Source organism: Sciurus vulgaris (assembly GCF_902686455.1).
Source record: "Sciurus vulgaris genome assembly, chromosome: 8".
Taxonomy (NCBI): domain Eukaryota; kingdom Metazoa; phylum Chordata; class Mammalia; order Rodentia; family Sciuridae; genus Sciurus; species Sciurus vulgaris.
In genome coordinates, this window is record NC_136468.1 from 20050212 (window position 1) to 20074446 (window position 24235).

General features: G+C 41.3%; 1 protein-coding gene and 1 long non-coding RNA gene across 6 annotated transcripts in view; one reads left to right on the forward strand and one right to left on the reverse strand.

The window, feature by feature from the left end:
- The window catches only part of CALD1 (caldesmon 1), a 175360-nt gene that overhangs the window by 88371 nt on the left and 62754 nt on the right, over positions 1-24235 (reverse strand). For 4 of the 5 annotated variants that reach the window (XM_079150160.1, XM_079150162.1, XM_079150166.1 and 1 more), the window contains exon 3: positions 3897-4008. In XM_079150160.1, the coding sequence (XP_079006286.1) occupies positions 3897-3967 (71 nt within the window). In that variant the 5' untranslated portion in view covers positions 3968-4008. Of the gene's footprint in view, positions 1-3896; positions 4009-4675; positions 4834-24235 lie in introns of those variants that run through there. The other variant, XM_079150163.1, reaches the window with a different exon arrangement.
- Positions 5270-22947, forward strand: LOC306667530. Its single transcript, XR_013765589.1, has 2 exons — positions 5270-6020; positions 19168-22947. It is a non-coding gene; the product is annotated as an uncharacterized lncRNA (long non-coding RNA).

A 24235-nucleotide genomic window follows, 5' to 3' on the forward strand; every position in this document is an offset into this window, starting at 1 on the left:
GTCTATTTTAATGTGTGGTTATGACATCTGGTGAGAAGAAGTTATTTATCATGGCAAAGTAGAACAGCACTTACTAATCAAGCTCAATGGCAACAAATTAAAACAACAAGGTATTTCATTGGGAAAGCCTCTGTGGGCAAGGAACGTCAATGGACTGTTCCTTCTCTGTGGGGCCCTTTCCCCCACAGGAATGCAGGAGCACAGAATGCAAAGGTAGAAGTCATCTTTACTGTGTGAACCAATATCAGGGTACACATTATATCTGGAGTGATAAAAATATAGTTTCTTGATCTCTGTGCAGGCTTTGTGTAGGCTGGAAAGCATGAAGCAAGCTCTTCCCACTCCATCATTCTCAGTCTGTCCTCAGAACCGCCAATGCAGAGCTCAGAGCTTGGAGCAGAACACATGCCCAACAAGAATGGGTTGAGAACGAATGCATGGACCTGAGTCTTGGAACCATTCATTTTGGCTAATATACTCCACTGCCATTCCTGGTCCGGGACAAGTGCTTTCTTTTCGGTCCCTATATCCAATGAAAAGTTAGGTCTTTTCCAGTCTGGCACTCGGTATACTGCATAGAGTCACAGAATTATTTTTTTGTATGGAAAACCGTCATTGCTCATTCATCTTAAAATAAAGTAATATAAGATCATCACCAAAAAAACAGATGATACTAAAAGCAAAGGAAAATTAAAAATGTCCACCACTTCCCTTGAGGAAACACCCACTTCTGTGACAGGAGGAAGCCAAGGTCTAGACCTAAAGGAAGGAGGACTTGCCCAGGGTCCCACTTGCCCTTTGTCCTGAAATCAGAATCATGATGTGAGACAACCCTGGACTTCTGGTTCTGGCCGTCTGTTTCCTGTACACACCCTGCACTTTCCCATGGAAGTTGGCTGGACCCTAGGCCTGACCTGTGCTGCTCGCATGAACGGTGCAGCTTTACAGAAGCCTGAAAGGTGAATGTGGACTTACGAGAAAAACAGAACTGAAGGTTCACCTTGAAACACGAAAAGGTAAGCTTAGTACGAACATAAGGAAGACCTTTACTTTTCTCGCTTATAAAGAAATAAAAAGAAGGAGAGGGGGAGGGAAAGGGAGAGGGAGAGAGAGAGAAGAAAACAGATGGAAAATGATATACTAAAAGAAGTAATGCAGACAGAAATATAAGCAACAAAGGTTAGGATAAATCTGTGTCGATTTATTTTAGGTTATTAAGGGTACCTAAGTTTTACTGTGTATATTCCTTTTAAGACTGACATCAAGAGAAGACAAATCCTTACACACACACAATTTAAAAAACAAAAACAAAACCAAAAAAACCAGAATAAACCAGTGGAGTAGCTATGTGGTCAATTCTTCAGCAAAGTCCCAAGTCTGAAAAAATCTGATGTATTCGGTGTAATCACAGCAAGTTGGTTCTGTCTTTCCTCTCACAATGGTTCGCTCACCCCCTACTGATGTAGAAAACAAAGAAGCTGAAGAAACCACTCTGATGATCCAACAGGGCCCCAGCCACGTCCTCCCTCCTGAGTCCTTCGGCCTCCGCTGTCAGGCCTGCCCCTGCACCCTGGCCTGAGCCATCATTTCCTAGCATGCCCCAAGATACATAGAGGCAAAAACTATGTCTTCTTATTTATCAGCATTATTTTCCACACCCCTAGAACAGACACTGAAACCTGGTTGGTGATTAATAAACATTGGTTCCGTCGGGTCAGGATATTTTACAGACTGTCAGAAGAACCTGAGCCAAATAGCAGAGACCTGGAAGGAATAAGAGAGGTGCCACACCCGGATGCTGCCCATCCGCCTTGAGGTCCACTCAACCTGGGGCCTCATGCCCTCCCAGGTCCTCCCCCATTTCCCTGGTGCTTTGTCTCTGTTGATGGTTTTCATTTTGTCTTTAGGAGATTTCACTTTTTGTGTACTTGCTTTCTAGGGATATCACTTCAGCTTTTATACCACCACCAACACTATATGGAGTTTGTGCGAATTTCTTTTTCTAAGAATTTCTCTTCCTTTCTGAATGAAGATTGGAATTCCCTATCTCCAAGTACCTGGAGGATATCTTCATTTGGATACAGCTAACCTGAAATTAAACCTGAAATTAACCTGAAATTATTCCCCAGGCCACCCAGAATGGAATCCTTCCCAGTTTACCTGGTTAGGACAGTGAGAGAGCCTCCTTCCAGGTCCTCAGACTGACAGTTTCTGGAATTGCCTTTTGAGTTTTCTCCTCTCATAAAAGAGTTGTTAATTGTCCCTCTCACACATGACCTGTGTCCATTCCTATAGACACTGTCCTGATTCAGGTCCTCATGACCTTAAGTTCAACACTAAGCCTACCAGGCGCTGGTATCTCCATATTCTAATAGATAACTTTTTCCAACATACTTGAACCACACGTAACTACCTTATTAGGTCTCTTTCTATTCCTTGTCTATGAAATAGAAACACTGAGGCTGTGCAAGACCAACCCTTGTTCCTCCAGCATTCGACAGATTGCTTGTACTAGGATTCCTATTTCCCCTCTGAGCTTCTGTGGTGTCAATTTCTCACCTAGACAGCCTTTCTTTCACTCTTCATCACTGTCAAGACCTCTTCCATGGCTTGCTACTTCCAAAAAGCTCTTTCTGACTAGTTGTGTCAAAGGATAATGGCTACCTTTCCCTATCTCGGCATTCTATTTCTATGTTGTTTATTACTTGTTTAACTAGTGATAATGGTTAATAATGACAATAATAATAGCTACCATTTATGGGCACTATCTGCCAGGTACTGGGCAAGGCCATTTATGAGGTTCAGTAATCTTTCTGACAACCATACAAGCTACATAAATTTTGTGCTTATTGTATAAGTAAAGGCTTAAAGAGAGGTCACTTGCTGACAGTGACTGGGTTAAGTGGCAGAAGCTAGGGTTTTGTCCTACAGAGCACAGGTTCTATCTATGGTGCCATGTGAATATGCACAGACATTCCATGATTGGCAGCCAACGCTGTCCAAGTTAATCCAAGGTAGAAATTTTATCTTCTTTTTCATTCTTCATATAAATAAGGCCTTCAATACTTTTTGCTGCAGGTATAAGTTCAGTTTCCTACTACAGGATCATGAGGAGATCATCTTGCCGCCATCTTTTCATCTATGCACTAGGGACAAGTGGGAGGCAAAACTGGCTTGAATTTAAGAGTAATTGCTTAACAGTTTTCTCCCTGTGAATGCCTGAACTATCAAAAGAACATCTGATTTAAGCCACAGTAAATGCCACTGTCTTTTGCTCTGAGGCCAAAAATGTTAAAATATACATTTCTGTCCAGTACGTCATATGCCAATACTTTATTCCCCCAACCTGCTGTCCAAGTCACCAGTACAGCAGGTTGAGGGAACTTCCAGCTACACCCACAGTCTCCATGGTAATGCAGTCCACTGGTTGTTTACCTATACCACACAGATTAACTGACTTGGATGCTTTTCTAATAAGAAAAAGAATTGTCACAAGACATATCTGGAGCTTTTTTGTCTCTGCTTTTTTGGACAAAAGATTCCATTTCCAATATTCAATATTTGGCATTTTTTCCCCCTGTCATCTCAATATCAGCAGTACTTTTAAAACCTCTATTCACACATTGTCTTTGTCATTCAAAATTTTCCTATGAAAAGCACTGATTAAACACAACTATTTGACTCTTCTCCAAGATTTTTCTTGATCCTTATTTGCTTTCCTTTTTTTAAATGCAAAATTTAGCCTTAACAGTTAGAAAAATGTGATGTAGCTACTTCTGCAAACAGTTTGGTGTGCAATATCCCCACATTTGTCCCTTCAGAGGGAACAGTCTCTCAGGTCTGAAAGCAACATTGTGGAGAATGAAGTACAAGCATTTGTCAATCTGGATCTCTACCTTTCTGCTTCCAGCCGCATCTCCTCCCTCTTTTGCCTCCTGAGTTCTCTGCGACGTTCAAAATCATCCATGGTGTGGTTGCAGTTTTAGGGAGCCCAGATGAGGTCTGGATCTAAAAGGAAAAAGGCAGAGTCAGTATCATGGATGAGTCAGACCAGTTCTTCCTGGGCATCGCTTAAATCCTCCCTCCGGTTTTTCATTTTTTCTTTACTCCTAAGAAAAATACCTTAGAAGACTGATAATGTCTGGCTAGTGATATATTTCTGACTCCCCAGCTGAGTGGAAGCCACTCCCATTCCTGAAACTATGAGAGACAAATAAGTAAGATCTCAAGATTATATTAAAAATGATAATGATAAAAGACCTGAGGAGAGGGAGGTTTTAAAGACTTGAGATAATGGTAGAATAACTTGAGAGCTACTGCACGATTTTGTTCTTGGTAATTTGCTGAATTTCAGACCAAAGTTGTGGAAAAGTGAACAAAGAAAAACCAAAAAGTGTGTGTGGGTGTGTGCGTGGGTGGATGTGGGTGGGTAAGTGGCAAGAAAAGAAATACATAGGCACTAAGATAAGTAAAAGATATGGCATCTAGACAGCATCTGCATATTCTTAAAGTATTAGCTTGGGGACTTTAATAAAGACTGCAGCAATCAGTGCTGAAAATAAACATCACAAAGCAGCATTTTTAAAAGCAGTCAAGTTGTGACCACACTGTTTTCAGAGCTCAAAAATCCCGGCTCTTTCTACAGCTGTAATGCAACCGTTTCACCCTTTCGTACCTCCTCCGTGATGGCTTTAAGTCCAGAAAAGGTTCTCTTTCCAAAGTTCTTCAAATGAGGAGCCCGCTTCCCCCGTGTTTCTGCGCCATGGAGTCAAGTCTTCCAGAATTCCCCTGCAGCCCCCAAACCCAAAATGACTACCAGGAAAGGGGAAGCGGGCTCTTTTTGTCCTTGCTTTGTTTACAGAGCTGTCAGTGGTTAGTTAAACTCGGCCTGGAATCTGGCATTTAAAGCCTGCTTCAAGATCGTTTCCTGTGTGGAGCGGAGGCCTCCGCTTCCTCTGCAATCCTAGGCTCTCTGCTGCACCCCCATCACAAAAATGTCTTCCAGCCCCTTCTGTGCACATGAGATGAGCCACTTGCCCTCTGTAAGCAAATCAGGCGCTGGAAAAGCCCAAAGCCATCACCTGATAGCTTCCTTCTTTGAAGAAGCAAAAAGTAAAACTTAGATTTTAAAGCCAAGTTGCTGAAACTTTCTTAAGTAAATTGTCAAATCCTTTTATTTTCAAGATGTATTTTTTCCCCTCTCTTAAAAATTCCCCCACAAAAACAGAAATGAAACTTCAGCCAAAAAAAAAAAAAAAAAAAACCATACAATGTTTGATATCCCCCCTCTTTTCTTATCCTCAAGGGTATTATTTAAGTCGCTTTAGAAATCTTTAGAAATTCAAATTATTTGGGGTTTTAAGGTTTGAATTTGTTTTTCTCTCCTGCTCTGACCAAGAGAACTTCCTAAGGCTTGCTGATGAGGAAGAAGACGACTAGTTTTTCTTTTTCATCAACCATAAATGCATTTCTCTATAATTTCTAGTCTTATCTCCCCATAATTATTAGGATGGAAAAAAAGTGACTTGAGGTCCTCTACACAGTTGCCTGAGAGTCTTTCCCCCCTGGCGTGAGCTCCTGTTCCAACTACCATGCTGATGTGTGAGGCAGTCCTGTGGATTGTGGGACCAAATTGGGGGTACAATGCTGGCTGGACCCAGTGAGGGAGCGGGTTCATCTCTTTTCTTCTTTCAATAGTCTTTTGTTGCCTAGAAAGAGCCTCTTGAATAATGATAGTGACAGCAAACAGAAATGGGAGGAGAAGTCTGTAGACAGCAAACTATTTCACCTTCCTGGAGTTACCCAGGTAGCTTGGGGAGCATCCTGCCTCCTCAAGGTAGCTTCCCACAGGGATCCATCTGCACCTCTATTGGAAGTGCTAAAAAACAGGCCATCCCAGGAGGCCCGGATGCACTCGGTTTGCAGAGGCGGGTGATACCCTGCAGACCTCAAAGGCAAGGGCAACTGACCATCCTCATGTGGTCACTTGGGCTGACCATCCTTGCTGGCTCTCTACCCACGTGAGTTCCTTTCCTTCTACCCATTCTCTCCTCCTACTCCTTGCCTTTTAGAGCTTCCTTGGGCACTTTTTGTTCTTTTCCAACCAGAGAAAAACTCCCTATCATTGGAATGTAGCTCAGTATGCAGGTGGGGGCAACGAGAAGGGAGAAAAAGAGAGGAGGAAACTGATGTTTCCTGCAGTGCTATAGACAGAGCCTTTCTGGCTTATGCTTGGTGGATATTGGGTGGTTTTAAGTGAGGGAGAAGAGAGAGCAAAAGCACATCTGTGCACCGTGTGACTTCTGGTGTGTGTGTGTGTGTAGTAGGAGGGACAGAAGGTGGATGTGTATGAAATGGGTCTTGGCTGGTTTGAGACGCTGGGGCTGGAGGTCTCCCTTCAGCCACATGCTCTTCCACCACAGAGCTTCTGGGAAGGTCTCTTGCACTGTGCCTGTGCACCAGGAGCCATGTCTGGGTAGAACTGTGATTTTTATATTTTCCCTTCTCTTTTGGGCACAGCAGCTTCCATGTCCCCAGCCGGTAATCCCTCATTTCCTCCCCTGCCCCCACTCAGTGCTGAATTCTTTCCAGCCACATTGGTTAGGAAACAAAAACTCTTAAGCAGTGAAGTGAAGGAATGCCAAGACAGGGAAATTCTGAAAACCACGAAGCTCTCAGGCATCACAAACGGACAGAGCAGCATGAAAGAGAAAGGTAGGCCCAAGGAGGTATCCATCCATGTATGTGACAGGGGACATCTCGAAACATTTTCAAAATTCAGGATGGGGGGGGGGCAGTTGTAGTTATGCTACTAAAAGAACTCTGAGGTGGCTCTTTTTGTAAAGTGAAAAAAACAAAAAAAACAAACAAACAAAAAAAAAGCACCTTTCCAAAGGCAGATAAACCATTGCGTACCAACGTCATTTGTTGGTCCAATATGGTTTCTCATGTATTGGATTTTCTTTCAACGGGACACTCCTGTGATAGTTAAGGGATATGTCACTGTTACAGATTTCAAATCACTTGGCACACTGCACTTCCTTTGGTAAAGATTCCACAAATTCTTTTTCTTTTTTTTTGCGGTACTGGGGATCGAACTCAGGGCCTTGTGCTTGCAAAGCAAAGCACCCTACCAGCTGAGCTATCTCCCTAGCCCTCCACAAATTCTTGAGGCTCAGGTGAACATCAAGATGTGACAAGAAGCATGTCCCCGTGTATCTGAGCAGCATGGAGGACTTCCTGAAACTTTACCTCTTCTCTTTCCTTCTCTACCCCTTTTCAATAGTAGAATATTGCCAGACGTGGTGGTGCACCCCTTAATCCCAGTGGCTAGGGAGGCTGAGGCAGGAGGATCGCAGGTTCAAAGCCAGCCTCAGCAACTTAGTGAGCCTCTGTCTCAGAATTAAAAAAATTAAAAAAGGATTGGGGATGTGGCTTAATGGTTATGAATCCCTGGGGTCAATCCCTGGTACAAAAAAAAAAAAAAAAAAAAAAAAAAGTGGAATATTTATTGGTATTTCTTATACTTTGTTTATATTTTATTTCCTTTTCTTTCTCTTATACTCCTTTTTCTTCTCCAACTTCCTTCCTGTGTTGAGAATTAAAAAGTACTTATTTATTACATCTAACTCAATTCTTTTCTTTAAAATATTAAATTTAATTTCAGATATATGTCTTTAAACCAAGAAATACTCTAAGATGTTTTATATTTACAAAGTTGTTTCCTCCTTTATGGGCTTGTGACCCTCTGTAAATATATGTGGGCTGGGGGGTGACCCTGGGGATTTGGGGACATTGCCAATATTGGCCTTAGAATGGCAAAATAAAACTTGTGTCAGGGACACTGAATAAGTTAACGCAGCCTCCAAAAGTAACTAACACTCGCTGAGTATGCACTGAGTATGTACTCTGGGATGGACCATCTTTTAAACGTTTCAAATTTTTGATTGATAGACTTCATTTCCTAGAGCAGAGAAAAACTGAACAGGAAGTACAGAGATCCCAGTAACTTCCTGCCCCCTGCCCTTGCCCACACTTTCTCCTCCATGTGGATTGAATTGTACCCTCCTCCAAAGTAAGTTCTGTTGAAATCCTAACCTCCAGTACCCCAGAACGTGGCCTTATTTCCAAATAAGGTCAAATGTAGTCTAATGAATTATTAGGATGGACCCTAATCCAACATAAGGGTGTCCTTAAAAAAAGGGGGACATTGGCACAAAGAAAGATACACACAGAGGAATAGCTGGTATCATCCGTATTTTACAGAATCTCAAAATGGAATGATCCACTTTTTCCCCCTAGAAATTGTTTTCTGCTCCAGGGAATGATGAAGTGACCCAGAGAAGCTCAGAGAGGACTATTATTAGTGATCTTCACTTTAATTCTTGTATCTTAGGGCTTTAGGTCATGACGATCTTAAAAATTCCCTTGCCTTCAGTATTAAACCATTTATGTCCTAGAATTCCCAAGTCACCAGAGACCTCAGTTAAACCAGCCTTTCAAATGTTTATGGAGCCTTACTGTTGTACTGTCAGTGCTGCGTAAGATCACGGATCAGGATGGCGATTTATTTGACAGCATCAGATGTACATTTTTTTGATGTCTCAGAAGCTTCTTCTCTTGTCTTCCAGCTTCCTCATTATGCACCTTGCTCCTCTCACCATATCCTCCTCCTCAACATGATTATTTTTCCCTCATACAAAGAACTCTAGTCTTTCAACGCCCCTGGCCATCATGAGATGGGCCTTTCTAAGTAGCTATGCTTTTGCGTCCATGGTTAACTCCATGATCCAACTACTTCAATGAAGTCTCACACAAACATTTATACAGATTATATTCAATAAATATTTGCGGAGCATTACCATGCACCAGGTCCTGAGGCAATGGAGTACAACCATGAATAAGACAGAAGAGGGCTTGTCTTCCTGGAACTTGTATTTCTTTAAAGTTCTATCAGGCTTCTAAAGTTTGGATGTTTTTGTCCCCCAAGTGTTCTTGTGCCAGAAACCTGGTCCTCAGTGTGGCAATGTTAAGAGGTGGTGGGACCTTTAAGAAGTGGAACTTAGTAGAAGGTCATTAGGTCTTTGGGAGCTGTGCCCAGGAAAGGGATTAAGATATTTCTCATGAGACCCTGGTTAATTATTTCAACAAAGTTGATATAAAAGAGCAAGACTAGTCTCTTCCTGCTCTCTGGCTTCCTGTCTTGCCATGTGATCTCTCTCAACCACTCATACTCCTGACATTGTGATGCCATCCACCATGAGATCTTCACTAGAATGACTGAACAGAAGTTGGTACCATGCTGTTGGGCCTCCAGAACTGCAAGTTAAGTAAGCCCCTTTTCTTTATAAAATATCCAGCCTCAGGTATTTTGTTATAGCAGCAGAAAATGGACTAATCCACAAGTCCATCTTCAATCTTGGATCATGCCCATTCTCTGCTTTCTGGTTTGTGTTCTTGGAATTCTGAGCTTTGTGTCAGAAAGTCAGGGAGCCTGTTTTATCAATCCTAAATATTTGTGTTAATTTCAGTTGGGCCAATACTACAACTCACTGATGCTTCACTTTACTATCTTTCGTTCTGAGCTAATAACACCATGACATCCTAGATTAAGAAAAAATTTGATTGCCCTTCAAATATATCTTACATTTTTCTGTAGCATTTTTGGTCATTCTATTCCACCCATCTGGAATGAACTCCCCTCGCCTCCTCATTACCCATATTCTATCTAGTCATTAATGTCTAGCTCAAATTTCACCTCCTTAATGAAGCTTTGCCTGAGGATCCTCCCTTGAAAATGATATCTTCCTCCTTGCACCTCCATAATTCATTTTGGCAAACAATAATCCCCTCCTTGCCACAGCTCACCAATTGTCTTCTTTATATAGCATGTAAATATTTTCGGTGGTATTTTACTTTTCATATACTTTTGTCCTAAAGCTATTTATGAATACAGATGGTCTTTTCAAAAAAAAAAAAAAAAAACCCTTTGTAATTAGGATGTAACTGGTACTCAGAAATTCTATCTGATTTGAGCGTCTAGAGTTTACATTTTGAGTTTGGGAATGTAACTTAAGCTGATTCATCTCTGTATTTTACTGACTGATCAGTGTTTACAAAATAAATCAAAGACCCTGGTACTAGACTAATATGAATCTTTGCAGTTATATAAATCCACATTTGCAGTAGTTCCACAGTAATCTGGCAGTATTTTCTTTCTGACTATAGAAAATGAACTGTTGTCCTTTTTTAAAAAAAAAAAAAAAAAAAAAAGAAAATCAATTTATCAACCCACTTTGCTCTTTTCCAAACTGAATGGTTCATTTGGGACTCGAAAACCAAATAAACAAATGGACTATAATGTACAGTTTGGACTTAACTGAAGCTCAACCTTCACCATCTTGTTCCAAAAATCTGTGCTACTTAAGAAAATACAGGCACTCACCAAGGCACATTTATCAAGACCAGCAACAAGACATAATAATTAATAAGATCAACCTGAGGAGCTTTGCCTTCTCTAGCTGTTTCTTCTTTCTAGGTAGAGAAATCCAAAACATAAGGTCCTGCTAAGAGCAGGTTAACAGGTATGACATATTTGATTCCCTTTCCTTGCCTCTCAGTCTCTTAAAATGACTTTCTTCAATTTGCATTTCCCCATTGTGAGACCATCAACCCGACAGATGTACCATTCCTAAAGTGATTTCTTTGTGCCCTCTCTTCCACTTTGTGAATAGTGCCAAGTTTGGGAGATTAAGATCTGTGAAATGATTTTTTTTTTTTAAATCTATTGACTTTATGCAGAAAGAGAACATTTGCAGGGATTGTAGATTATATCTTTGAAGTGTAACCACAAATAGTAAGTATCACCTTCATTTGGAGTATTTCATATTTTTCAAAACTCTGTGGTTATCATTATTTGATCCTCCCAAGTAGGAAGAGGAGATTCATCTCCACTTGAAGTAAGGACACCAAGACACACAGAACTTTGGCATTAGTTCCTGCTAGGTCAGTGGGAAACTAGGACAGATTTTTGGACTAATCTCTAAACCAACTTGTAAGTTGCTTAAAAGAGTGCAAGAGAAGCGAAAATCTGGAACACAATTCTTCCTGTTCCCTGTTCAAGAGTCAAATCATTTTTCCCTGACAAACTCAAGAATTAGGTGAAAAGACATGGGTTCATACCAAATCAGAATAGGAATGTGACTACCAACATGGTCCGTAGAAAAGAGTGAATGACAAAGCGTCCATGTGAGAAAACAACACTCAGCCTTGCCGAAAGAAGAATATAAATGTGCTTTCTAAATGTTATATCAGAATAATAGAAGCATAAGCATAATTCATAAATAAAGTGAGGGCTGGCTCCAATCGAACTATCCACCCATGAGTAGGATTCTGAAAGATTGTAGACCTTTCTCACTAGAAATTGTCAGATAGGGGTAAAATGGTCATCTGTTTAGAGTTCGAGTGAAAAGATATTTCTACGAGTCTAAAGCTGTGCTGTCCAATTTGATAATCATCAACCACACGAGGTAATGAAAATTCATTAAAATTCAATAAAATTAAGATTTGGTTCCTCATCTTCACTAGTCCCATTTCAAGTATTTGGTGGCAACTTGTGTTTAGTGGCCACCATGTACATGCAGGGAGTGTTTCCATCATTGTTGGACGTCCTGTTGGCCTGCCCTGCTGGTAAGGGCTTCCAACTTCCGATATGAAATCGTTGTTCCCTGGAATGTCATGTTCTTCAGAGACAGGAATGTGCATAAGACATCGCCTCTGGGTCTCTGTCTTCAAAGACCCTCATGGAGAGGCTGTAATAATGTAATAAAGGGAGGGGTGCAGCACAGGTCCATGTCGCCAAGCACGGATGTGTTCCTTGGATTCCCTTCTTAGCACCCTTTCTCTCCTGCAGCAGATATTTTGGATTGGGCAATGTCTCTTGACACTTGCTATTGAGAAAGGGAAATGCTAGAAAAATGCAAAAGAAGTTGAGACACGAAAGAAAAATCACTTCAGGTTGAATAAGAAGGCCCACATTTGGAAATGCAGATCAGAGACTATGGGTTTCTATCAATTATAAAAAAGGTACAGAGATCACCACATTTTATATAATTTTACTTGGCTGAACTTACTCATCTGTAAAATATCAGCAACCCGGGTGCCTGCTTTTTGTCATTGGTTGCTTACACAAACACTACCAATGTGGTGACCAAAGAGCAGACCCCAGAGACTCACCCAGCTATCTTGCTTCCACAAGTTGAAGGGTGTAGCTGGAGGAATATAAATGCATTTCTATTGCTGGAAACCACTCAAAGGTGTAAGCTAGAGGTATTTTGTTCATAGCAATTTTGTTGTACATGAAGGAATGCTGTCATTAATCAGGAACTAATTCTTCCCCAGTGAATTATCCAACCTCTATTCCTCATGATCATCAGATGAATCTCTTGTATTCTGAAAGTATAAAGCAGGTTAGAGAATATCCACTAGGAGTTTAGGATCTAAAATTAAAAACTTCAAAACCCAAATAAGGTATGTTATCTATTGTGTCTTACGGACCTAGTAGTCACATAATTTAAACACATTAATTTTACAGATAAATAATAAATCAAAAAGTTGCCAGGCTACTTTCTTCTTGAGTCTTTTCGATAGGTGTCACCCAATTGTTGGTTCAGGGGTGTCTGGACTTTTCTTTATGTAAGGAGTGGCAGCAGTGGGGTCCTGCTAAAGATTAGCATAAGACCCTAGGATCTTTGAAGCACATACTGATTTGAGTTTCTACTGATACCCATATTAAATTTTTATTGGCACACTTAGCCTGTAGCTTGTCTGTTCTCTTTAAAAGACCTTAAACCTCCATGAAGTGGTCACTCATTTTTGTTAACCTTCAAAGTTTCTTTCTTTCTTTTTTTTTTGGTGCTGGGGATTTGAATCCAGGGCCTCATGCATACCAGGCAAGCACTTTACCACTGAGTCACATCCCCAACCCAACCTTCAAAGTTCTTAACCAACTATTTTCCTTATACTCAGTATGCAGTTTGCACTTGTGAAATTGGAATGGACTCCAGGGCATTTCTTATTGATTGGACTTAACTGGTAAACAGACAAGCTTGGCTAAGAAATTATCAAAAGGCCGCATCTCCAGTTGAGCTCTCAGCAACCTTAGGGATGGCGGTGATTGCAAGATGGATTTCTCTTTTGTGGTTGCTTCCCTCTAGAGGAAAAGATCTTTGTCTTAGAAAGACATTCTGATTTCAGGAAGTGGGTGCTTCCTTTGTGATAGAGGAATAGGTTTGATCTGAGACGTTCCAAAGAAGGAGAAAGAAGACATGATGAATAGGAAAAGATGAGATTCAGGGTTGAGCTGAAATATTTCAAATTCCCATGGTCTTTGGAGATTTCTTGCCACTCCTCCATCATAATTAGAAAACACTGACATTCAGAGCGATTTAAATGCTTCCATCCCTACCCCCACCCCCCAAAAAAGTGTTGCCTGATTTCACTTTCTAACCATGCCCAGTAATTAAAAACATAAGGCCCAGTTCTGAATGTTTGCTTGGGAACTTGCCCCTCCCAGGCCTGATGTCACTATGCACTGGCCACAGGACTTATCTTTTTTCACCACCTCTCTTAGGAGCCCCAGTCAGGTCCAGGAAGAGTGTGAGGTTGCCATGGGCATTACCAAAAATGGAGACCTTAGGCGCCACTTAAGCTTTAGAATACACGGAAGAAGCTCATTGTGCCTGGCCATTTCCTTGCTGAAGTTCTATAGATGTGCAGTACATCTGGAAGGCAGTAGTTCAGGGTGGTGAGATCTGGATTTGAACCAAAAGAGTTGGTTAAAAAAAAAAAAAAAAGAAAAAGCAGGGTCTTTGTGACAACTGGCTTGAAATGACAACCTCGTTTGTTGTGGAGAACAGGAAAGATGTTTCCATGATCAATTCTAGATTCCCTCATAGTCTTGTTGGAAAAACCTGGACTTTGCAAAATGTAGAATTAGACCACAATCTAAGAAGCAATGGCAGCAACTTCTACTTCTGACAAAATCCACAAAGAAAACAGAAAAATAGTTGTAATTAAGGACTTCAGCTCGACAGTTACCTAGCTTGTCAAGTTAAAACATGTGGTGACCACCTGTCAAGGATCTTGAAAAAAATAAGGCACTTTCTTGTTTTTCTACCTGACCTAAAATCTTTTTGGAGCACATTTGTATTTCCCAAATTTTCACACTTAAACAAAAGCTGTCCACACTAAGCATAAAGATGACTAAGCAATTTTGTATTAAGTAATCAAAGAGATTCCTGCCAATTTTAGAATAATTAAGTTTCTGCAGCCTGATATAAACAGTTCCAAGAACTACATGTGGCCTACCAAAAGTATATATTACAAGTAGTCAACCCTGTGGCCAGCTGGCACACAGATTAATCTAGTAAAGTAGAATTGTTCAGAATTTGGAGTATTATTTTTCTTTTCTCCCAATATTTTTTCTGCATCCAACTTTGTTTCTTTGGGAATGTTTTCAAACATACAAAGCAAAAAACTTTTGTGGAATCATACCTCTTGTAAATGAATGAGCATATCTCTTGGGATCCTTTGGAACTCACAAATCATTCCCATTTCAACCCTGTCTACACAGGCAGCCAAAGCAAAACAGAGTAAAATTAACCCATCTCATTCCTACTCAAGATGAAGTGTTCATATTCTGCTTGGTCATCAGGAAGGTGTGTAGTGATTATTGGACAAATGAATGTGGACCTTAGACCATTCACCCATCAGGTATCAAAACATTCTATTTATTGCCTTTGCCAGGTAGGTTGGTGGGCCAGAATTTCTTGCTAATCAGGCCAAAGTCATAAGTCCAATCCCATTGGAATGAATCAACTACCTGAGAGATTTAAAAAAAAAATCCTAAATTACTGCCATGCATTAGAACATCAGTCCTGGCCAGCTGCTATATTGGAAGATGTAGCAGAATGAAACTAAATCCCTATCTCTCACCGTGCACAAAACTCAACTCAAAATGGATCAAGGACCTCAGAATCAGACCAGATACCCTACATCTTATAGAAGAAAAAGTAGGTTCAAACCTTCAACTTGTTGGCTTAGGATCAGACTTCCTTAACAGGACTCCCATAGCACAAGAAATAAAAACTAGAATCAACCACTGGGATAGATTCAAACTAAAAAGCTTTCTCTCAGCAAAGGAAACTATCAGTAATGTGAAGAGAGAGCCTACAGAGTGGGAGAATATCTTTGCCACTCATACTTCAGATAGAGCACTAATTTCCAGAATCTATAAAGAACTCAAAAAACTCTACCCCAAGAATACAAACAATCCAATCAACAAATGGGCTAAGGAAATGAACAGCCACTTCACAGAAGAAGATGTACAAGCAATCAACAGATATATGAAAAAATGTTCAACATCTCTAGTAATAAGAGAAATGTAAATCAAAACCACCCTAAGATTCCATCTCACCCCAATTAGAATGGCGATTATCAAGAATACGAGCAACAACAGGTGGTGGCAAGGATGTGGGGAGAAAGGTACACTCATACATTGCTGGTGGGGCTGCAAATTAGAGCAGCCACTCTGGAAAGCAGTATGGAGATTCCTCAGAAAACTTGGAATGGACCCTCCATTTGACCCAGCTATCCCACTCATTGGCCTATACCCAAAGGACTTAAAATCAGCATACTACAGAGATACAGCCACATCAATGTTCATAGCTGCTCAATTCACTATAGCCAGATTGTGGAACCAACCTAGATGCCCTTCAGTTGATGAATGGATAAAGAAATTGTGGCATATATATACAATGGAATATTACTCCGCCATGAAGAATGATAAAATCATGGCATTTGCAGGCAAATGGATGAAATTGGAGGATATCATGCTAAGTGAGATAAGCCAATCTCAAAAAACTAAAGGACAAATGATCTCGCTGATAAGCGGATGAGGACATATTAAGGGGGGGTAGGAGGGGTTAGCGTTAGGGTTAGGGTTAGGTTTAGGGTTAGGGATAAGGAGGGTGGTAAAAATGGAGAAAGGAAGGACTGTATAGAAGGAAAAGAGGGGTTGGAGGGGTGGGGGGGAAGGGAAAAAATAACAGAATGAATCAAACAATATTGCCCTATGTAAATTTATGATTTTCAATTAAAATTAAAAAAAAAAAAAAGATGTAGCCTGACAACTTTAAATTGAGAAAATAGAGATGTTTAAACTAATCATCCCATCATGACCTTCCGTAGGTATTTGTGCTTCAGGGAATACTAGGCCAAAAGAATGTGAATATCCTACAAAAAATCCCATGCATTCAACTGCATTATAAATTCCATTGTCTTCTTCACTGTGTTTAAATCCAGGTATAATCAAGAGCAGTTGAGGCAACCATCATCTCAATGGAATCCTCAATAAAAAAAAGTTCTATACATATTTATGAGTATTACTCAGGTACCAGCCATCTTGGCGGGCATGGCATGTAAGTTGTCAATGTAGCTACTTGACCTTCACCATGCATATAGTCTGGTGGTAGAGACGTGAAATAAAGATAAAATACAAAACAAGAGAAGGGCTAGGGAGGCAGAAGTGAGCTGCTGTAAGAGAGCACTAGAGGAATGGTCTAATGGTTTCTTGTGTTCGAGTAAGATACGAATGACAATAGCTTTTTTCAAAATAAGCATTGTACTAATACATGTACAAAGGTGCACTCATAAAGGGAACATAAATTTGTAAGACTAGAGTGCGCATTAATTTTTCAAATATAACTTGACATCGATGATGTCCTGGACACTCACTCTTCTAAATGAAGATAAATCTCCTTTCTACTCTCTCTCCTAAAGAAGCGGACAAGAGGAAAGTAACTAGTCAGGTCTGAAGGATAATGAACTCTTCTTATCCCCTTCTGTCCTACTCCAGGTCCTATGTAAGTAATATAAAAATAAAAATAGTGATCCATTAAATGCTATCTGCCAGAATTTATGCAGACACAGGGAATTCATTTAAGAAGTAAACTGGGATAGGAGGTAGGAAAGAGGGCACCTTTTTAGATGCATCCAGTTCAGTGGCCTTCTAACAATAAAAGCATGCTTCTCACCCACCATAGAGAAGATACTTGCTGACTTAAACGAAATTGGTCCCCTGTTTTCAAACTTTGGTTCATGATTCCAAGAAATGAGCAGTTCATAATAAATTTTTCCCAGTGGCAGAACATCTCACAACCAGCTTTTCCACTTTGAATACCACAAACAGACCTTTTATTTGTTGACACACAGCCCCTGGACATTCATGAAAACAAGATGTTCTCTTGCTGCTTTTTAAGTTAAACAGATTTAAGTCAGGGTCTCAGCTGAATTTCAAAACCAGATGTTACATAGCAAGAAGACTGAACTGACCCCAGCAATGAAAGACTATTTCACTTTAACTTGGATATTCTTGTCAGCAGGAGGAGTGACCAAACATGACTTAAACCGAAAGCAGGAGCAACTCAAGGTTCCCTACTGTCTCTGTTCAGTGACTATCTCGTAGATCTGGGAAGCTGCTAGCCATCTAGCACTCCTGGTTTGGGGAATAAGCGTCGGGGTGGGTGCCTGGGAGATGTAGGTGCTTTGGCTTTGGAGGGGACTAGGGAAGGATAATTTTCCTCCCACACATCACCATCCTGCTTCTCTGTAGACTCCAGAAGCCTGGATCCATCACCTGATTCCTCCGCTCATCCACCCTAACATACACTTAACTTTCAGACATATTAAACTCCTGAATCTTGCAATGATTTAGTCTCATTTCTGCCTCTGGGTCTTTGTACCTGCTTCCTCTCTTCTGTAACAGAAAGTACCCTCCACTCTTTTTGCAAATCCTATATATTTTTCTAGAATTTAGTTCAAGTCTTATGTTTACCCTAGAATCATCCTCTCACCTCTCTTTTAACTTCTACCCACTGTTGACTGTGTTCTTCTTGGTGCTCAGTACTACATGGCTTTGTTATTCGAATGTTAATTTCTCTTTCTCTTGACTGAGTCTAAAGCTGCTCAGTGTTAGGGCTTAGATGTCCTTTGGTATCCCCTGATAGTTCTGAGTATTTTGCTATGCATTTATAGATGCATGAAAGTATTTGCCAAGCTGAACTTATTGAAAAGCTTAAGAAGCCTGACCTGAGGCTCCAAGATCCAGATGATTCCACAGCTATGTTCATTCATGCTAGTTGCCCATGGCCCTGTTTTACTCTTCTGGGAACTTCCAGGATCCTTGTGGTCATCAGGGGCCAAGTGACCTGTTCTGGCTCATGAGCCAAGGACACAAGTATCATGTCTTTTCTGGACAGACTTCAGAGATCTTTTTCCCCCTCTTCCATGGTTGGCGATATTTCCAGTGGTAGCTGTCAGCAGGTGACCCTGAGTATGGATGGCAGTTATGTGGACCAGAGACCTCTATCTCTCCAGTGGTGCCAAATGTTTTTAAGCAGCTGAGATTTTGGTTGTGTCTGCCCCAGCATAATCTAGCTTGTGCTAACTGATCTGGCCTTGTCAACTCCAATACTAGATAATGGATTTCTTTGCTTCTAAGCAAGTACTTACTCCACTTACCTATATTCTGTTTCCCTTCTGTGCCTTCTAGTATAGAAATAGGCATAGGTGGGTTACTTGGTGTTGTGCATCGGAGAGTAGAAAGGGCTGATAGTTCCCTTCCTCACTGGCCCCATTTGATCACTCCCATGAGCCATAAAATGACTACTATGAGAGTATTTGCATATTATGTGATCATTCATTTATTCCAGGCATGACAAACTCAAGTGCTTTTAAGGAATAAAAAAGTCAATACTTTGGGAGCGGAAGACTTTGGCAAAATGCAGAATGCATGGCCCTCAGGAACAAATTCAAATTTTTCCAAAGCTGTGCTGTACAAGGAAAGCACATTGGCAGGGCTCCTAGTTACTGGTTTGTGACCCTGATTGATACAGTCTCTCACTGGTAGATGACCACACACCAGCCTGGGCACTGTAAGAAGTCGTAGGGATGAACTCATGAGTGATCCCATACTAGTTTATAATCTAGATAGGGAGGTTTACTATTTAGCTAGCTGTTATGTATTGCTAAGGATTAAGCACAGTTCTGAGAACTTTTTACACATCAATTTAAATCCTTATATTGATCCTTGCCGTTCTCATTTTACAGGTAAAAATATCAAGGCCCTGAAATGAGTTATTTGCCCAAGGTCACATAGCTAGTTAATGGTAGACCCAGAATTTACATCTGGCAATCCAGTCTCTGTGATTTTAATCACAGCACTCTGCTACCTCTCACAAGACCTGTAAATGGATCATACAAGGTAGACAGTGGCGAGGACCTCGATGATGAAGTGATCCTGTGAAGGTTGGGAAGGATTTCTACTCCCCCACAACTGATCTTACCAGGGAGCTACTTCCTGTCAGGACTTGGCTTGCTCGGCATTGGGGTAAGTTCATTCTAGATGTTTATTAATGAAGTAAAAATGAGCCTCCTGTTTATGTTCACTTGTGCTTTGGCACACTGAGTTATTATTTCATTTAAGTGGGATTCACTTTAGAAAATAAGCTGAATTCTTCCTCAAAATATTAAATAAATTACCATCCTTCCCATTTGGACCATTCCTTTGCTTTCCTGACTTAATTAACTTTAGACATGAAACTAAGTCATCTAAGTTTATCTGTGTCAGTTTCAGGGTAGATCCAGGTTTTGTGGAGCCTGAAGATTATTTAAGAAGTCTCCTTTAAGAAACAGAATACTATATTAGATGTTAAAAGTTAGGACTGGGATTATGAAAGGATCCTGTCCACCGGGGCCATGTGACTAAAGCTCTATCAGTTTCATTATAACATACATTTTCATATCAATGCTATTCTATTTACACTAGGGTTACATTCCAATAAACACATCAAAAATTGAAAATGCATTTACTACATCTAACCTCCCAAATATCCTAGCCTAGCAGCACACTCCACTGAAGTGTATCAGTTGTTTGCATCCATGATGGTGGGGCTAACTAAAAGCTGTGGTACCCGGCACTACCAGAGCATACTGGACCACATATTGCTAGCCTGGAAAAAGATCCAAAGCGAAATTTGAAGTACAGCTTCCACCAGATGCATATGGCTTTTGCATAATTATAAAGTTGAAAGATTCTGAATGGACCGCTCATAAGCCAGGGACCATCTGCATTTATATGTTTTATAAATCTGTGATAAAATCAAATCCCAAATCATGGTCTAATATACTTATGGGAGGAATTCTTGGAAGAACTTGGAGAGAATGATCTTAAGAGAGCGCCTTCCCTGAGCCACACATATTTCTGCATTCAGTCCCCAATTGCATTCTCTGGATTTGATAAACACACATTCCCTCAAACTCAGGATGCCCCATTCCACAATATATCATTTTTAGTTATTAAATAACAGGACTCAATATTAATGTTGGCCTCCTCCATACCTCTTTAAGAAAGTGTTTTTAGCCAAAGATATTAAACCACTCTTTTTCCCTGTCAGTGAACAGCCAGCATCCTGAAATCACAGCTCATTTGTACCACATTGGCGTGAATATTCAGACTCCATTTGTCTCCAGCTCTTAAAGGCTGGTGGTGTTAGAGTGAATGATGGACACTTTGTTTTGAATTAGCAAAAGGGAGGGGGAAACAAAACCCTCAAGTAATAAGTTTAACCTAAAATATCTGTTTTGGGGAATGTAGCTTTGCCTTTTCCTCTAGGAAAAGTCAATTTAGAAAAAAAAAAAATCTAGACTAATTTGGCATTGTCAGACCTGGGAGACAGAATAGTAGGAAGGAAAATGTCTCCGTTTTTTTCTCCTCCAGATTGAGTGTTGTTCAGCTGAAATCCTATGGGAGCATGGTTGTACCGAGTTATGCAAGAGGTTCACAATTTAATTTTGTTCAGCCTCCCAAAGCATAGTTTGGAAGTAGTTGAGTCTGCATCTTTTAACTGTAAAAATGGCATCACAGCTGGTATTTCAGGTAAGACTTTTGATAGTTTGGGTTCACAGCTAAATAGCACACTCGTTCCTTTCCCTTTACTGCATCCTCACTTGTGCTTGCGGGGACGATGGGCTGGAGAGGCGTTCTAGAGAAGAGCTCCTGCCGCCACCGTCTGCTTTACTCCCTCCCACCTAGGCTTCACTTCAGCTTGCTCACCTGGTGCAGTCTTCTGTCAATAGCTGTGCCAGGAAGGGAGGTATGCTTTTGTGGAGATGCCACGTAGGGCCAGGAGCAGTGTCCTGGCCAGAGAAGCTCCACTATTCAGCCAAAATTCAAAGTCCCCATGCGACAAGCTGCAATGTCCTCTTACCTCCTTACAACAAAGGTTTTTGGAATGCTGGGAAGACCCTGGGAACCTGTGTTCCCCCTGTGCCCTCAATCCCTAAACAAACTTTCCTTCTTGTATCTCCTGACAAGGACCCTGAGTACACTTTCCTTGACAGGAGACTCCTGGATGAAAGAGTGGGTTCCGGGCCATTCTACACTGAGCCTGGTTCTACAATAGCCTCCAAGAATCCATAGTAAAGGATCTTAGTTTAAGAAGGACCTCTTTAGATCCAGCTCTAAAAGTTGGGCACATTTGAACTAAACAAAAGACCAAGCATTTCAAGCGTGTCCAAGGAGGCTTATTCTGTAAAACTCAAGGAAAAAGAAGAAAAAAGTCCCAAACTTCTCTTTCCACTCCATCTGGAGCTTCAACCGATTCCAAACATATTGGCCCACAGTGATTATAAAATTTCCCCTTTATGCTGTTCTAAAACAAGGGCAAAGCCTGCTAGGTGCTTACAACTCAAAGCACTACTTTTACATGTTCATAGGAAAATGATCTTTCTCTCCAAGTCCTGTAGCTGACTGAAAATTAATGAAACACAGTCAGGAGGCACCTAGGCTGGCTGCTGGCCATCGCTCACTGGAACACCCCAGCTAGACCATTCATGCATTGTGAGCGGTTTCCTCTTGCCTTCAAAATTTCTCATTGTACATAAAGAGCAATCTGCATGAAATCACTGATTTAGGTGTCAGAGACATTTGAGGAACCTTCAAGACAGTGGGCATCTTTTGCTGGACTACTCCAAGAACACAGAGGAAAGTATAGATGTGGGTACTTGAATGCTGGTATCTCAAAGTTCTTCTGCAAAACATGTGTCATGTCCTACAGAGAAGAAGGAGGCATCCAGACTTCTGATAGCCTTTCTGCTAATAGTCACACAACTCCCCCAAGATCAAGGCTTTCTGCTAAAGAAAGAGAACTAAGGAAATGAAAATGGGGTGAGGGGAAGAAAACAGAAAGCTTGAAGGAAAAGAATACTTTGGAAAACAATAGAAAAATGAATAAATGCCTTTCCTCCTTTTTTTGCATTACATTCAGGGAAATTCAGTGGTGGCATTAATATGGTCACATTAGGAATGACCTGTGATGGTGGAGTCCAGAGAGGAGAGGCTCATCATGGCTGCCATGACCCATGGCTTGGCCCTTCCACTGTCCACCAGTCTACCCTGGCATAGCAGTGAAAACTTAAATACTGTCAAAGCCTACTCCAGAGAACAGGTGAAGTGGGCAAGATAAGAAAGGAACAATGGATGAAGTGGGGGGGGGGTCAGTGAAAAAGAGGAACGTTCCCTCCCAAATGGGCCCTTTACGGACTGTCTAGAACAACATGATGTTCTGTGGCAACTGAGTCGCAAACACTTAACACTGATATGGACCTGTCTCTGTTGGTCATGAAGGAATCTAATCTTGGCCTCCCCTACCATCTATTCTGATCAGCTCTGCTCCGTTGATGAAGAAAATGATCCTGAAAGAAGGGGCTGCCATATGAGAGCACCTGGGCAGGGGCGTTGAACACGGGTCCATCAGTGGTGTTTGCTGGAGGAGAGCAAAGCAGGGTGGGGCAAGAATCATGGGAATGGTTTGGGACACAGACCACCCCCCCCCAAAAAAAAGAAAAAAGGCAGAAGAAGGAAGAGTATAGGTCCAAAGAAATAAGGGAAGAGAAACACAGATAAACATATCCTTTAACTAATATCTGTGATCTCACACACCCTCGTTAGAAGTAGCACATTGATTTCTTCCTCTTGGGAAGGTCATTCTGTTATTTACTGGAAAACTTTTTTTTGTGTGTGGGGGCGGGTACCAAGGATTGAACTCAGGGGCATTCAACCACTGAGCCACTGAACCACATCCCCAGCCCTATTTTGTTATTTTATTTAGAGACAGGATCTCACTGAGTTGCTTAGTGTCTTGCTTTTGCTGAGGCTGGCTTTGAACTTGCCATCCTCCTGCCTCAGCCTCTCAAGATGCTGGGATTATAGGCGTGTGCCACCGCGCCTGGCCCAGGAAAACTTTTGACATATAATTTCAGATAGTATTTTTATGCCACTGCTCCTCTGCCCCTTGCCCCCATGGTCTTCACTGATGTCCTCATCTACTGACACGTTGTCACTTCCTGTCCAGGTTAGGACTGTGAGGATCTCTCTCTCTGGTTTTCACCTGCATATCCCTTGTTTTCTGGACACATGCCCTTGGAAGTCCCACAGGCCCCCAAACTCACTAAGTCACAACCTAAACTTATCATCCTTCTCAGAAGGGCAACTTTCGCAGGGACAAGTCCACGCCTCTTCGAGGAGAAAGGTAACACTAATGACATCAGCAGATCGCATCTTTCTTTCAACCTATTTCCCCGGTCTTGACTTATTTCCACCTGTTTTCCCTGGGAGCATCAAGTGGGGAGAAAGCTCTTCTGATAATCATCATTTGGAGATGACTTAAAGCAAAGAGGTTGTAGGGTCAGAGGCTGCATGTAATCATCTAGCCGTGCATTCATTTGTTAATCATTATTAAGTGACTACTGTATACAAAACTTCCTCTAGTGCTGGGAGAGATGTAAGAGGCACATGTTCCAACTTCAGAACTTAAGCAATGTCATCGGGGAGGGAGAGCTGAGCACAGTGTGGAGAACCCAAAGGCTCTGAGCGTGTCCTCAGTGCTAAGGGAGTGCAGGAGAGGAGGGGAAGAGGGAAGATCAAATGCAATAAGCTTAAATCAGCCTGTGAGAGCGGAAAATGATGATGGTGCTGTTAGGAACTGAACTGTGTCCCCTCAAATTCCTGTGTGGAGTCCTAAGTCCCGATGTCTTGGAGTGAAGCCACATTTTGAGGTAAGTTCTTTCAAGAGGTGATTAGGATTAAACAAGGTCTTTAGGGTGAACCTAATCAACC